At 41.7% G+C, this 16,190-nt stretch overlaps 1 protein-coding gene across 3 annotated transcripts in view; it reads left to right on the forward strand.

Annotated features, from left to right (window-relative positions):
- The window catches only part of arhgef12a (Rho guanine nucleotide exchange factor (GEF) 12a), a 52,332-nt gene extending 39,922 nt beyond the window's left edge, over positions 1–12,410 (forward strand). For all 3 annotated transcript variants that reach the window (XM_080025052.1, XM_080025054.1, XM_080025053.1), the window contains 28 exons: positions 120–230; positions 358–456; positions 845–887; positions 1,243–1,348; positions 1,465–1,602; positions 1,723–1,755; positions 2,355–2,469; positions 2,605–2,710; positions 2,803–3,000; positions 3,080–3,221; positions 3,312–3,344; positions 3,547–3,698; positions 3,833–3,979; positions 4,215–4,300; positions 5,099–5,224; positions 5,972–6,086; positions 7,358–7,458; positions 7,652–7,729; positions 7,887–7,962; positions 8,054–8,221; positions 8,437–8,524; positions 8,670–8,747; positions 8,845–8,939; positions 9,318–9,527; positions 9,633–9,869; positions 10,635–10,864; positions 10,984–11,059; positions 11,166–12,410. In XM_080025052.1, coding sequence (XP_079881178.1) covers positions 120–230; positions 358–456; positions 845–887; positions 1,243–1,348; positions 1,465–1,602; positions 1,723–1,755; positions 2,355–2,469; positions 2,605–2,710; positions 2,803–3,000; positions 3,080–3,221; positions 3,312–3,344; positions 3,547–3,698; positions 3,833–3,979; positions 4,215–4,300; positions 5,099–5,224; positions 5,972–6,086; positions 7,358–7,458; positions 7,652–7,729; positions 7,887–7,962; positions 8,054–8,221; positions 8,437–8,524; positions 8,670–8,747; positions 8,845–8,939; positions 9,318–9,527; positions 9,633–9,869; positions 10,635–10,864; positions 10,984–11,059; positions 11,166–11,176 — 3,198 coding nt within the window. In that variant the 3' untranslated portion in view covers positions 11,177–12,410. The remainder of the gene's footprint in view (positions 1–119; positions 231–357; positions 457–844; positions 888–1,242; positions 1,349–1,464; positions 1,603–1,722; positions 1,756–2,354; positions 2,470–2,604; positions 2,711–2,802; positions 3,001–3,079; positions 3,222–3,311; positions 3,345–3,546; positions 3,699–3,832; positions 3,980–4,214; positions 4,301–5,098; positions 5,225–5,971; positions 6,087–7,357; positions 7,459–7,651; positions 7,730–7,886; positions 7,963–8,053; positions 8,222–8,436; positions 8,525–8,669; positions 8,748–8,844; positions 8,940–9,317; positions 9,528–9,632; positions 9,870–10,634; positions 10,865–10,983; positions 11,060–11,165) is intronic.
- Positions 12,411–16,190: the final 3,780 nt, after the last annotated feature.

Here is a 16,190-nt window from a genome sequence, read left to right on the forward strand (position 1 = left end):
GCAGGTGTGACACGTATTATAAGCTTTCCTTTGCAAACAAGGTCTCAATTACATTATACAAACTCACAAAGTCAGCAAAGACAACAAGAAGTCAAACTGTTATACTGTGTTTGTTCCAGGCAAATGGCCAGTGTAACAGCTTTAACAGCATTGAGCAGCTCAAGTCTCGGCCTGCCCACCTCGCAGCCTTCCTTCACCATGTCATCTCTCAGTTTGACCCTGCTCCTATGGTAAGACCCTCTTCCTTCACATGTATTAAAATGTATCTCTTTCCTGTTTCCATGCAGCCATGCAGAAAACTACATCTCAGATTTTGTTAAAAATCATTTTTATTAATCTTAATTTTTACACCCTCAGCTGTGCTACCTCTATGCTGACCTCTACAAGCAGACCAACTCCAAAGAGACTAGACGGGTGTTCATGGACCTCCACACCTTTTTCATTGACCGGGGAGCAGTGAGTACTGTTTTTGATCCCCACAGTGAACTATGGGCAACACTACAGTCTTACCTTATGAAGATGCACAGGGTCCAAATATTGTTCATTCACAATTAAAAAATTAGACTTATTAGATCAAGGAAAGCCCCAACATCAGTTGTTAAAAAAATGTAAAACTTAACTTTTTAGTTAACCACAAATAACGGGATAACAGTCACATTTACAAGTTGCATAAGGGAAAATATACATTACAAATTGGCTATTACATCATTCATCTGTGATGCCATGTGATGTGTGTCTTTTATTTATGATCTGCACTCGCATTGGTATGTAGTATAATTTGAAACTGTTTGGTTGATTAGAGTACATTCATTCATTAATGTTTTGTTGTTGAACTTTTTAACAGAATTTGAAAGTTGCTGTTCCTGAATCCATCTCTGCTGATCTCGGTAAGTATTTCATGCTGTGCTTTTGCTTCATTTGGTTGTCTGCACAGTGTCATTTTGAGTAGGTTATTTTTCGTTAAGGTCACCTTAACTGTTTGTCCGTGCTCATTATACAGTCCCTGTATGCTGATCACATTCTCAGTATAGTATAAGTACGTATGTGAGTGTTTTTGTGTGTGTGTGTGTGTGTGTGTGTGTGTGTGTGTGTGTGTGTGTGTGTGTGTGTGTGTGTGTGTGTGTGTGTGTGTGTGTGTGTGTGTGTGTGTGTGTGTGTGTGTGTGTGTGTGTGTGTGTGTGTGTGTGTGTGTGTGTGTGTGTGTGTGTGTGTGTGTGTGTGTGTGTGTGTGTTTGTTTGCAGACCGGCGGAGGACAGAACTGATCCCAGAGGAAATAAACAGACAACATGTTCAAACACTGCAGGACTCTCTTCTCCCTGACATCCAGAAGAACCTTGAGGATTTCAGGTAAACTTGGCAAATCTTTATTTCCCATCGAGTGGCTGGTCCTGTTTAACTTAAGAATTTTTAAAGCAAAAAAAAACAGAAAAAATAAAAATAAAAAGATATGTTGGTACATGCAGGCAGAAGCGCAGTATGGGCCTAACGGTGGCTGAAGGAGAGTTAGCCAAACTGGACCAAGAGAGAGTCAGAGACCGTGTCGCTCTGGAGCGAGAGCGCTCGTACGCTGAAAACATCATCACCAAGATAGAGGATATCCTGTAAGTAGCTCATGCTAAGTACACTAACATTTGCTGCTGGGATGTACAAATACTCACAATTTCATGTTTGCAACCGTTATTAGCCGACTCAGACTTAATTTTTCTTGTATTGTTTTATAGGTTAAGTACCCAGACCACAGAGGAAGAGAAATGGTAAGCTAGCCTAAATTGTGGAGCATTTGGTTGATTGATACGATATTTTATCAGAGCATTTGAAGGGGATCATTTAGGGCTTCAAGGGCTCTCCTGGCCCCTCGAACCATCTGTGTCTTCATTGCACTTACAGCCTGTAATGTCGCTCACAATTATATAAAATAATGATCATGTCAGAGCTTGTGCTAAATTAGTGATATCCATCAGTGGTAGTAGTGTTTAAATCTTTAATGTATAGTCTTTGATGTCTTCACTAAGAACACATAACAACATATTGGTGTCATCCAAGCTCCATTCAACATCCCCCACAGTTTACAAATGAAGCACTAAGGCACTTTCTTAAAGATAGCATATCATTTATGCAGTATGTTTATATTAAATAATTCAAAAGTGTGACTGAATGAGACAGTCTTCTTTGAAATGCCATATGGCCATTGCACACCACAGATGGTTTGTGTAGAAATTGCACAAGACGGACTAGTATGACATATGGTACAAGTCCCGATATGGACACTTGTTCTGTTCAGATTTGAGCATTCCGCTATTTTGTTTCATTTGGAAAAGAGCAACCAAACACAAATGTTTTTCTTTTCATTTAGCACTACAATGCAGTATGTGATCTATACATACATGAAACACCTTGGGGTGAGGGTCAAGGAGCCTCGCAGTCTGGAGTCCAAACGGGTCAGGATCAACTTTCTTCCCAAAATCAAGGTAAATAACATTACTTTTTCTACTTTGGTCCTTCTCTCTCTCTCTCTCTGTCTCTCTCTCTCTCTCTATATCTATATCTATATATATATATATATATATTTATCATGACACTCCTCCCTTTTAATAAAAATACAGAAAAGCATCAAAACAGAAAAAGAAGGAGAAGAGAAGGTGAAGAAACCCCGATTTCCTAGTATCCTTGGACCTCAGCGTCGGCCCAGCCGCATAGAAGCAGCATCAGGTGAGAGAGGACTTTTAAACACGCCACATTGTCTTACACTTATCCTAAAGTTTCTTTTCTATTTTTTACCCTAACTTTTTCTCTGTGTTCAGTGGGTAAAGCTTTGGATGGTCGACCGCGGCCTCAGAAACAGTTGTCCCAGCCTGCACTGGGGTCAAGTGAGCACACGGAAAATGGCCGTCTCAGAGGCAGCCAATCGAGCGAGGGCTCTGAACTCACACACTCCATGTCTGTCAACGCCTCGTCCCCGAGCAGCTACAGCTCAGACACTAGCCGAGACACGGATATGGGTGAGCGACTGAAAGACTAAATTAAACGCAGAGAAAGACAGAGGAAGCAATGACTTCTAACTTGTTACTTGTGTCTTAGGTGGCACTCCGACCTCAGGACATCCCTCCAGGCTGAGTGACGGCCTACAGTCGGACCCTCTGGACGGGTTGCCATACCCTGCTGGGCACTTTGACCTTTACAGCCTGGACCAACTGCAAGAGGATGACAGAGAAAGCGACAGGTGCCATTACAGTCACATTTGCAGTAACACTTTTACTTCCTTATATAGAGAATGTTAACTTATATAACTTTGATTTTATATTTCCTGTAGAGTCCATGATGGAACACCAAAGGCTATACGAAGGTGAGCATATCTAATTAATGTTGACTTTTCAAAATCCACCTCGGATAATGGAGAACCGCAAAGGCTTTGACCTCAAAGGAGTCCTCATCGTCTACAACTTCGGAGTGGTGGCCCTCTCGCTCTACATGTGCTATGAGTTTGTGATTAAGCGGTGTTTTTTTGATTATCAATCTGAAAACGCTAACGTTCTGTCTTGCCCTAGGCTTGAGGGACTGGGTGCCTCTGATGTGCCGAGTGAGGACGACCAGGGCACAGACACAGAGTATGACCCTCCAAACTGGCAGCAGCTGGTGGGGCGAGAAATCCTAGCGGGTCTCAGACCTCAGGAAATCAAGAGACAGGAAGTCATTAATGGTGAGGGCGCGATTCATCACTTCATATCATTTGACAATCTGTTAAAGTCTGATCTGTTTTCAAGGGTTTAAGAAGTCAAACACAAGTTGCTGTCAAATAAAAATCCGTGACGACCTCTTGCATTGTGCCCACAGAGCTGTTCTACACAGAGCGTGCACACGTGCGGATGCTGAGAGTTTTGGACCACGTTTTCTACCAGAAGCTCTCCAAAGAGGCTATCCTTCCTCCTGCTGACATCAAGAACATATTCACCAACCTGGAGGAGATTCTACAGCTGCATGGTAAACACACACACACACACGTATCTCAAAATCCTTCAGAACCTTTTATCTAGGCCTGGAACCAATAAGAAGATCGTGGGGAAAATTTAAATATAGTAAGACTTCACTACACTTTGCATACACACAGCACCATCTCATTTCCATGATGTATTCTTCATCAACGTTATCTTATGTGTGCACACACACTCTCAGATACAAACTGACTGTCCCTTTCGGCACCTCCTTTGAATTTCAGCTTCAATACAGGAGCAAATGGGAGCCGTTCGGAAGAGAAATGAATCTTCAGTAATTGATCAGATAGGAGATGACTTGGTCTCCTGGGTGAGTACAATTCTCAGACTGAAATTGTATTTCCCCTTTCAAACATTTTCCTTTATTGAATACATTTCAAGATGACTGATTGGGGAGGGGGAAAAAATGTATTGTGCACAAAGTAATTGAACTGTTGCTCAAAATTGCTGTATAGCATGAGCATTTTTTTGATGTTTGTATGAGGTTTGCCCTCTGCGCCTTAATTCTGTTCATTTGGTCCATGGAAATGGTTATGTTCCGTTTAGATATGATAGAGATGGGGTTAATTGATTGGAATTATTTTTCACACCTAACATTATATCCTAAAACCCTACACGAAAATCATGAAAGAGAAAACCTTTAAGAATAAAATAAGAAAAATATGACTGCCTTCCAAAGAAACATGAAATGTAATCACAGTGAAAGCAAGCGAGTGAACTGGAAGGCTGTTTTTCAGTAAATGGGTTATGTCAGACATTATGCCCTACATTATGCTGACATCTCCTCATTTTGATACCACGTGTGTCATACATTAGATGTGAGGTCGCCCACCATATCAGTTTGGCAGCCTTGTCTAAAATGTCCCAGTGGAGGATAAGTAGGGTAAACGCACCCCGAGGGTCCGAGCATTGAAGTTGTCTACATTTGAACTTTAAGCTGTCTCTGCATGGTAGACTTAAGCCTGGCCCCCCTTCTGGGAGCTGCTGCTGCTCATGGTAGTGGTTAAATACTAGACATTTCCATGGCAACCGAGCCTGACCCAGATCAACTGAGTGTGTGACTGTGCTCACCGTCTCTGTCCCGTGTCTTGGGGTTGGGTGGTTACAGTTCAGCGGTGGAGAGGAGGAGAAGATCAAGCAGGCGGTCGGGACCTTCTGCAGTAACCAGCCTTTTGCTCTGGAGATCATCAAGACCAAGCAGAAGAAAGACTCGCGCTTTACTTCCTTCATCCAGGTATGACCATAGATAGTAAATAATATGGATGTAGCATCCGGGCTGACCTCAGTTATTCACACGGCATCCAATAATCCTGGTTTGTGCGCGTCGCCATCTTCTGAGATTTTTACTCCGCCTCACTCCTCTTGCCGAAAAGGGGAATCGACGTCACTTCGGGGGGAGGGAGATAGCTGACGTATACCTCCGAGGCAAAGTGAGGGACAACGGGCGGAGAGCTGTCACTCAAGAGATAGCGCCAATACATTTTAACCTCCAAAAGAATAAAAACTAGCGTGGGCCAAAAAAATTCACCCCCCTCAGTGTTGTCATGGAGATATGACCTAAACATACTGTACAGACTAAAATGGTTTTGTGGCCCAGGCTGTAAATAGGTTTAATAAGACTTTGAAAACGTCCTATCTAACAAGTGAGTCAAAGGAAAAACTGCTCGTCTTGGCACCACCCCCAGTGGCACTTTCTGGTTACTACAGTTGTAGGTCACTTCCTTATTGGATGCTGGTAAAAATCGCTGAGGTTGGGGCTTGGGTATGACTGACATTATTATGCTCACCTATTTCCGGGAAAATGATTGTTCATTGGAGATCACAGTTTATGGGAAATTAATAATTAAAGGAATCGATCTGTTTCGTTCATTCATCTTTTCTGAAAAAAACAAAATGTAACAAATGTATTTTTGCTGTTTGGTGAAGACTGACTCAAGTTTACCCAAGATTTTTATTTTTATTTTTTATTTTTTGCTAACAGGAGGCAGAGAGTAACAGACTGTGTCGCAGACTGCAACTTAAGGACATCATTCCTGTGGAGATGCAGCGGCTCACCAAGTACCCCCTGCTACTAGAGAACATCGCCAAGTACACAGGTGCTGTAAGGTTCCCTTACCAAGTAGAGTCCCTTCATAAACAGTCGACAGTGATTTGTCCATGTTGTAATCAGTGCACAAGTTTGTTTTTAATGCACAAATACTCTACAAACTGACTGTGTGTATGCTCTAAGATGGAATAATGATTCAAAATCTAGGTTGAATTGACCAATACATTTTGCAAAAAGGCATTAACCATATTTAGAAAATAGAAAAAGCTGCAACTCAATCATTTTCAATTTTGCATGATTATTTCCTGCAGTTTTATAACAGTATAGTGTGCATTAGACTTTTGACATGACGTCAACATACCTGCATGAAGAGCCAAAGACAGAACCCTCTCCTGCAGTCTTATTTCAACCTTCAAAGTCTGTTCCACTCACTCACAAATACTTAAAACTCAATCACAGGCTCTGTCACGGGAAGCAAAATTATGATCAGCTTTTTTTTAAATTACATTTTCAAAGCAAAATACTAATTCTCTTCACCATTGCATACGATATGAGACTCTCCTGACTTAAATAGTGATACTTTATTTTCTGTCTGCAGTCCAGTTCATCAGACTGGCTGGATAGCAGTGTAGCTTGCTGCACCATTAGGGGTGTAGAGCATATGTGGTCTGATGGCTGTGGTTGTCATCTAGACAAGAAATTATTTAATTGGCTGCTCTCCTGGATGCGACGTTCCTGAGTAGATTTCAATAATAGTTTCCAGCCCCTCTCTCCTGTGCTCCTCAAATCAATTAGAACCTGCGAGGCAATTCATTAAATATGGGAATGAATTTACTTACGTTGTGAGAAACCATGGAAACATGTACTTCAGGAATAATACCTCGTTTTACAATCGACGTGTAATGTAACACATTAGATTAAAATGGAAATCAACTCTTGAGATGGAAGAAAGTGGATAAAAATTAACCAAATGAAGTCTTAAGCAAGGTCCTTCGTGGCAACATGCCAAGCATTAGTGAATTACAGATACTAATGGCAAGATTAACATTTTAATGGTCCTGGAGCAGTGGTGCACACTTCGGGGAAATGTCTGACCCATTATTTGGTTCCCATTTTTGTCTTGGCTCCCACACAGCTCACACACACAGAGAGAAAGCACTAACGATAAAGTACGACCAGCTATTACGGGATCGTAACGCTCCCCCTGCTTTATCATAATTTCTAAGAACGATGGTGTGTTAATGGAGAGAGGAAATATCAATTTGCCGGACAGCTACCCCCGCCGCAGAACAAAAGAGGTCTTACTTTTTTATCTTCCAGACAACGCAGTGGAGAAGGACAAAGTGAAGCAGGCGGCCGACTGCTGTAGAAAGATCCTCAATCACGTCAACCAGGCTGTGAAGGAATCCGAGGACAAGCAGGTATGAGGATGTGTTTTTTTTAAATATTTTTTATCTACTTTCCGTTTCTATGCCATTCCCTAGACTTTTCTCTTCCTCACTTTCAGTCCCCTCCTAAGTCCTTCCTTTTACTTCCTTCTCTATCACAAAATATTATAAGGAACTTAACCTATTTCCTTTCTCCTGTCTCTATTTTTCTTCCTACTTACTACAGAGGTTGGAGGACTATCAGAGAAGATTGGATCTCTCCTCTTTAAAGCAGAACGATAACCCCATGATCCTAGAGCTTAAGGTGAGATATCTACACGACCACTTATGGCTGCAGTTAAATAGGCTCTACTCTGTTTGATTGATCTACTGGGTTAGACATTATGATGTAGCTCCATGGACCAGTAGCGAGTACTTAAAAGCTTGACATGTATTTGACTGTTGTACCTCCATTCTACCAGAACTTGGATCTGACCAAGAGAACGATGGTGCACGAGGGACCACTGTCATGGAAAGTCAACAAGGACAAGACGATTGGTTTGTGTAGTCAGATTGTTCTGAAGCTTTGATATTGCTTCCAAACTTCCAGGAACCCGCCGCTCAAGAATCCTCTCTGTATCTTTTCCAGAATTGTACACACTCCTCCTGGAAGACATCTTGGTCCTGCTACAGAAACAAGATGAGCGTCTGATCCTCAAGTGTCACAGTAAAAACCTAGCGGGCACCGCGGATACCAAACACATCTTCAGCCCCATCATCAAACTCAACACAGTGCTGGTGCGCTCTGTGGCCACAGGTCAGTTAACCCCCCATATCTCTCTCTCTGGTCTGTATTTGACAAATATATCAGCACATTAACTGTATGAGTCAGGATCAGCTCAAAAGGAACACCACACTATACCATTTTCTGGGCTAGAATAAGATATGAATATGGTTATGGCTGCATGCATGTATCGCAAAATTGTTATTCATCCCACCCCCAAACCATCTATCCACACTCTCTCCCGCCAGACAACAAGTCCTTCTTCGTACTATCCATGTCAGAAAACGGAGCCCAGATCTATGAGCTGATGGCGCCCACCGTCTCGGATCAGAGAACGTAAGTCCCCCACAATTTTTATTTTTTTTAAATTACTTAAATTATTGCACAGTAATTATTAATTGACTAACTTTAATTGACTCATTTAAATCATTGCCCTAGTTATCAAAGTGGCTTATGACTGTTTTTCTCCCCTTTTCACCAGGTGGCAGCGTCTAATCACCCAGAGAGCCGATGCCATGAAAGTCAAACCTCACAGTGTCATACCGTTACCTCAGACTGAGTACGCTGCGTTTTATTGTCTTTCTAATTCGATCAGCACAGATGATTCTCCGGGGTTTGAGCTTTTTTTATTAACATAATGTTTGCTTGTGTGCCAGTGGGGAGAGAGACGGCGTGGAGATCATTACCGCGGGTGTTTCCAGGCTAAGTAGAGACCCAGACCGCACATCCACCGGCAGCACCCAGTCCACAGGTAACTGGAGCCACTTACATATGTTAAAATGTATTGTTTTATTTTTTGTTTTGGTGTGTGGGTATACAGTAGAAATTTAAATACAGTATGTAACAATTTGTCAATAATGTGTTAAGATATCATCTAAATATAAAGCCAACCTGAGAAGAGGTAGTATTAAATAAGATTATGCTTCGTCGCATTCATCGGAATTTTATTTTATTTTTTTTTGTTGTTGGTTTTTCCTTTTATTGTATTATTTTAACATGTTTGAAATCAAGCCTTCATTCATTAATTTCTTCTTTCATTCTTTCACTTACTGCTCCATTTATTCTTTCATTAAATATGCTGCCCTTCTCGTGTAGATAATCCTTCCAAAATGACTCCTCTCCCCTTCAGATAAAGAGAGCAGCAGCAGCCCAGCCTCTAGAATTGCGACGCAGACTTCCCTACCCGGTAACAATCCGTTTGAGGGAGTGAAGGCGGAGGAAGAGGAGGAAGAGGAAGGTTTCGTGGACCCGGAGCTTCCTTACCAAGCGGCCGAAGACGGCAAAGGGGGAGACTCGTTTAACATGTTTCCCTCCAGAGCAGACGAAGCGCTGAAAACACGTAAGCAGCACAAAGCGGAACAATCAAATAAATCATGTGCTACATGTGCAGTAAATTAATGTGCTGTACTGGTAGTAACCCTTGCCCCTCTCCCCTGTCCCACAGTGGCAGCATTAAAGCAGGTGTTGGTGACCCAGCTGATGTCCCAGGAGGCCACAGAGCAGAGCAAGCGCTCCACGGGGGCCCGTCTCCTCAGGACCACCTCTCTGCGGACCCCCGTGGACAACAGGGCAAGGGTTATGGTCCACAATGGATCGGAGAAGAACAGCTCCCAGACAGAAGACCCCACTCAGGACCTGGGCTCCGGGGACACTGGCTTCTTTGATTCTCCGGAAGACTATGGTAAGCCTTGGCAGTTTGACAACAATTGATTTGTCATTATGACACAGCACTGTGATAAATACTGTGTTTTCTGATCGGTCAATCACTGTATTCTATGGTCCGTTATTGTTCAATAATGACAGCTGTAGAGGATAATTCACTGTTGTCATGGGTAACAGACTGTTGCTCTGGTCATTCTTTTGATTGAGCACTTCCTGTCATATCAATCCACTAACGTCTACAAACGGTTTCCAACTACGCCTAACAAAAAGCAATGGAATACTTTTTCAACATAACTGAACCTGAAATTTATCTGAAGATAAGGGAACTTTGAAGTCATGGTTAATGTCAGGAAAAGCTCAAGTATGTTTGACCATGGAGAGGAAATTCCGATTATTGCAGACCATTTTCTGTAGGCCTACTGTAATCAATTAAAGCATTTCTAAATCAATTAAACCACATTTAAATAGATATTAAGCATTAATTTGATGATTAATTTAGTTAATTAGCCGTGTAATAACAGGGATAATGTATAGTGAAACCGACCGTTCACAGACGGATCTTTCCTTGTAGGTCTTTATTTCTCGAGTCACCTGCTCGCTGTACATTATCCCTTACTTATACATTCCATTATAGATTTCATAAAGATTGTCTTTACAGGTAAATGTGTCTTTAAAGTAATCATTGTTTAAGGTGTGGCTTGCTCAGTGCTCTTTGTCTGTCCCTGTTCCAGATATTTCTTTCCCCTCAGCAGCGGTACTAAATGGCCCCTTTTGATTCTCTCAGCAGGATATTTAGTCCTGGAGGGTTACGGCGGCTCAGGAGAGAGCAGCACAGATGACGACATCTTGGCATCAACCACAGGGAAGCAGCTGCGCACCTCACAAGGCTGCGCTGCCGACTCCGGCATCAACTTGAGGTTTTCTTCAGCGTCACAGGCCGGCAGCCTCTCCTCTTTTAGCAGACAGGTCTTGTCTCACCTCAGAAACCTTCAGGCCAACCTCAACTATCTGAAGGTATATAAAGTCATTAAGCTCAGCAACACGCATACCCCTGTACAAATATACCCTAAAACACCTTGTGATTAGTGTAATCACACATGTGTGAAAGTACATTTTTTTTAATTCTCTTGCAGGAGGTTGAGGTCAAGTACAATAATCTCACACGCCAAAGGCCAGAGAGGTCAGCATCAGATGCGGGTGGAAATAAAGGTATATCAATTCATGCTCAGTAATATGAGAGACTAGGTTTTTTCAATAAAATAGCTACCTGTATCTCTCTATTTTTCTGACCCAACACCTCAAATTCTTTTCCCAGATAAGAGATAGTGGGAGTCCGTGGCTCAGCTTTTGGCTCTGGTTCCAAAGAGGAAGTACCAGCTTGTAGTCTGTTCCTACTTCTTGTGTCCTGGACTTTCTGGACATCTTATAAGCTTGTCCTCTCACTGCTGAGAATCCCCCCCTCCTCCCCCACACACCTTTTTTTCCATCTCCGTTGCCCACGGTTGCCACAGAGAATGAAAGACTAAAGTGTGAAGAGAAAACGTTTTGAAGGGAGGAGTCTTCTTCGCGATGCTGCGACCCTCCCCCCTTTCATCAGCACAAGGCAATCAGGGAAGTGGGATTGCCCCAAAAAACCTCACCTTTCTACCATCGTAACACCCCATTTTTCTCCCGGAACTCCCTGCAAGAAAGAGAACTTATACCAAAATGTACAAAGATGTGTGTTTAGAATATATATATATGAAACACAAAACAAGAAAAGGAAAATTTTAAGATAATGTATTAAGATTTTTTTTATCCCAAGATGTATTTATTTTCTTTCTTTTCTTTTAATTTTTTTTTTCAAGTGTTTCCCACATTGCTTGCATGCATTTGGCCATGGTGTTACCTTTTTGGCTGCTTTTCCTGCTTCAGTCATACAGGGTTATTGTGAGTGTCGAGTGCACGCTAGCATAACAAGCATACCCTGATGAAACGGCAGGAATATATTCAGACTGATAGAGGCCAGAGTTGCACTGGTGATGGATAGATCCCATTGTGTTTCCAAACTCTTGAATTGTGTTAAAGTCTAGAATTTCAGATAAAAAAATTCTAGGTGTGGTGTTAACTAGAATGAAGAGTCTCAAAGCTCTGATCTGGTCCTGTTGCATTTCTGTGCTGCCTCCTTTCTCCTCCACTGTGAGGGGCATTTCACCTCTCGTCTGCTCCTCTTCTCCTTTGCGTGTGATTCTCCCCCTTCCTTTACCTGTGTCATCCTTTTCCTTTTCCTCACAGCCCCAGGGGCTCTCATGCTTATTAACCCCACAATCTATATGTCATGCTTCCTCTTCTGCCTTGGGTGTCTTGCCCCGTTCCCTCTTTCTTCTACAAGGAGCGGTCATGCTCGCTCTCTCTCTGTATCTGAGCTCCTGACAGAAATGCTGCTTCTTTCTGCAACTGTTGGTGATGCTGATCTGACTGCTTGATATTCTAATAATGTCATGAAGTTCAACATATACTGTACAATGATCAAGTTGGAAGGTTATGCATAACTTTAATAAATAAATGGTGCCATGACACATTCAAAAAAGAAAGCCTGGCCTGTCCGTCTTTCTTCTTTTTTAGGTTCAAAACAGTAATTTCGGAGAGTCTCCATTCACACCGTTAATGTTGAAAAAACATGATAAGGTGCCTTTTGCGTAAAGGTAACCTTTAAGCTCATAATCATGAGATAAATGACCACACTGTCAGGCTGCTAAACAGATGGTCAGTAACATTTTACGTGTACAGTCCTTATTGAATTACAGTTTTTGTAATGGAGAAATTATTTAAGACCATTTTGTTCACTTGAAGCATGATGAGAAAGATCAAGGACACCTGAGCATTAGTCATGATTGATCAGCCACGTGTCTTTAAATAAATAGCCTATCTTTGAATTGTACCCTGTTATTAAAGCCACTCCATTATATCAATGTGTTCTGTTTATAATCTATAAACTTTAAATAACCATACGTAAGATCGTAACTCTAGGCTGCTCCCATTGACATAAATCAATATATATATTTAGTCCAATTTATGTAGGCTACATTCGGGTCATAATAAACATTTGCTGACCTTTTGTCCTTGTGCTTATTAGATCATATACATTTTTCAGACGTCAGTAGGCTATCTCATAATTTACTTGTCATATTCCCTCCTGATGAGATGTTGCCTCCAGTCATTGTGCAAGATCTTATGTTCTTATCTCCCCTAATTAAAAAAAATAACTAGGCCTACATTACCTTATTCGACTAAGAGCTTTGTATTTAAACCTGCAATACGTACTTGTTATTAGTAATATTAGGCTACTACAGGGCTGCCCAGTTTCACCAAAAGTTTGGAGTGAGATTTTTTGGCCGAGGGACCCAAAACCGTGTCCTCTCTCCCACCCAATAATTTTTGCTAGTGTCCTGCAAGTTTACATATTGTTCATAATAAATCAGAAATAAAGACAATTGGAAAATGTGATAAAACATCAAAAATCTTATTAAAATAAACTAATTCATGAATTGCAAAGTCGTAGGACAGGTTTTAATTAAACATTGGGTGTGGACACATTATAAGTGGGGGTCTGGGGGTCCCCCCCCATAACATTTTGAGCATTAAACACTTAATTTCCTGCATTCTGGTGAATTTTTATGAAGCAATGTGTGCCTTTTCTGCATTAATTTTTATGTAAAGTAAAAGAGAACATTCACGGTTTCGCTGACACAAATGTTATTGAATAGCATTCAATTTGTGTGTAGTGCTTTCAAATATCTCCTGTAGCCTATTGTTAAAACATTTGGTTAAACTGTAATAAAGGTCATTATTCTATATCATGTCTACTATTGAGTATAGTATTTTACTAGCAGCATTAGGCTTTATTCAAAGAAAAAAAATAGGGAACAGTTCAACACCAATGCAAACTACTAGGCTAAAATAAAACATCTGGGTTACTTGGTCCCTCCTCTTAGGCTACCTTGATTTGTGTTATGAAAAGTGCTATAAATGTGCAATACATAGGCTACAGTTCATTACACAGAAGAATAAAAGCATTTTTATTGGCGGATGAGCCATTTGTTACTTTGCAAACCTAGTTTTCAAACTAAATTACCAAAAAACAATATACAAAACGATCCAAAGATCTTCTGAATTTACTTGAGTGAAATTGAAGGGTTAATATGTTTTGATGCACGCGCGCTCACCGGCCGGCGGGGACACAATTCTTATCAGCGGTAACTTGGCACGCAATCAACACACCACGCAATCAACACACACCAGAAGAGAAGGTGCAGGTTGGGGGCTCGCCTCCCGCTTCGAATCCCATGCTTCGAATGCACAGTGCACAACGTTAATGCGCGTTCAGAAAGAGGAAGTCACGGCACTCATGTCTGTTAGCTTTTCAAAATAAGAATTTGAAAATAAAAGTCCCGCAAAACAAATGTTATTTTGGGGATTAATTTCTCCGCGTGAGAAATTTGATGTGTGGCGTGTGAGAGTGTGAACGGGTTGATTTGCGTGTCTCACGGCCAAAGAGTGAGACTTGGCAGCTAGGCTAGGCTACTATTAAGATTAGGCTATTTACAAATAATTGCGACTGACTGGCGGCCGCAGCAACATAGTCTACAATTGCAGTCATGTTTCTGGAAACTGCGAATGTAAGTCCAATATTCACTCCTTTTATTGCTTACATTTTTGTTTCCACTAACTTTAACAAAAAAGGAAATATCTGCCTATGTAGCATCAGCTGATAACATTGTGCTAAACTATTTTCATTAGCTAACAGCAGATCTAACTTTGTCTGCCGTAAGTGGGTTTATTAGATCCTTATTTTGAGAACAGTTACTGACTGAAAACGACTCCATGATAATAAGACTTTTTGAACGTTTGCCGCAAGTATGTAGACACTGTGCCATACTGAGAAATACAGAGAAGTTTTGAAGAGCTGACAGGCTATATCAACTTTGTGTCAACATGTAGCATGGCTCGAATGTAATGTAACCGACATTCATTCGTGTGAAAAAGTTAGGCACTATATCAAAGCAAGGTTGCCATAAAGAGTAACGGTGGGACCCGCAGCTGGCAGGGATCCAGTATAATGTTCATGGGTACACGGGTTGAGCTTTGCATCTTGTGTGTATGTGCGTGACTCTATGTGTTAAGCCTGTATTTGCCTGAAGTCATTAAATAAATAAAAATGCATAACAGGGTTTGGAATTTGTACGACGTAGACATTTTGGAGCATTTTAATTTGTATAACGTCAAGTGTTTTTTTCTGTTGACCTTAACAGAGTGTAATGCTTACGGTAGACATTTGGCAGCACTAAATGTCAGGGGGCTGAATATGTATACTGTATATATAATATAGCCTATTTATTTTTTAAGGAACCAGCAAAGGGGATCAAGGACAATGTAGAAGGTGAGGATCATTACCAGCAGGTGGCAAACTTCCACCATTAAACATCGCATGGCGAAGACCCACCCTGAAACCTGCAGTGACATCAGTGTTTTAAATATAGGCCATAGGGGGCCTATTGATTTTACTGGCACATTTGACTCCTAGTGTTTGACAAATGATTTACCAAGAGAATAATAATGACCAAGAAACGTACCCGGTTTGCCTCCCTTAATGAGAACACACTGTGGTCCAGAGGATACCGCAGAGGACTGTGCAGCATTGATGTGACTTTGTCAGGGGTTTACTGCTATAGCTGTAGCTTTGGAGTCACATCAGTGTTATGCCTGGCAGTGATTCTGCTTGGTGGAGAAGCAGGAGGACGCCTCCCAGTCTGAATGACATGTTCCCTCTTTTTCTCTCCCTAGTCACCCCCACTGTCTGCATGCTGCGGTGAATCAGAGAGCGGTGAGGAGAGAGAGACAGAGAGAGAGAGGGAGAGAGAGAGAGGATATGTCAGGAGAAGAGACAAGGACAAGGTAGGCCTATGAAATGGCAAAAAGTGGTAGAATAGAAGATACATTAAGAATACTATAGGAAGGAAGAAGCAAAGGGACAGAACGATGGTGACACAGGGAAGATGAAGAGAGGACAGGGGGGGGGGGTGTAATTAATAGGTTAGTTTTTTCCACATGCACCTGTCAGCGGGCTAATTGGAGCGGCGAAGACAAAGACGAGAGAGGTGTCAGTCACGTCCGAGCTTTTGAGGAGGGTCATGTCAAGCTCTGGAGAGACAAAGGCTTTTTCCGCCCCCCTCCTCCTCCATCTCTTCCTCCCCCTTAGCTATGCAACAGTGCTGAGAGTGGAGCAGGAAAAAGAAGCTTCATCCTTGTTTCTTTTCTTTTTTTGAAGGTGCTCGGAGAACATTGGTCTTGTGTACGACCA

This window comes from Ammodytes marinus (assembly GCF_949987685.1).
Source record: "Ammodytes marinus genome assembly, chromosome: 3".
In the NCBI taxonomy this organism is placed as follows: domain Eukaryota; kingdom Metazoa; phylum Chordata; class Actinopteri; order Uranoscopiformes; family Ammodytidae; genus Ammodytes; species Ammodytes marinus.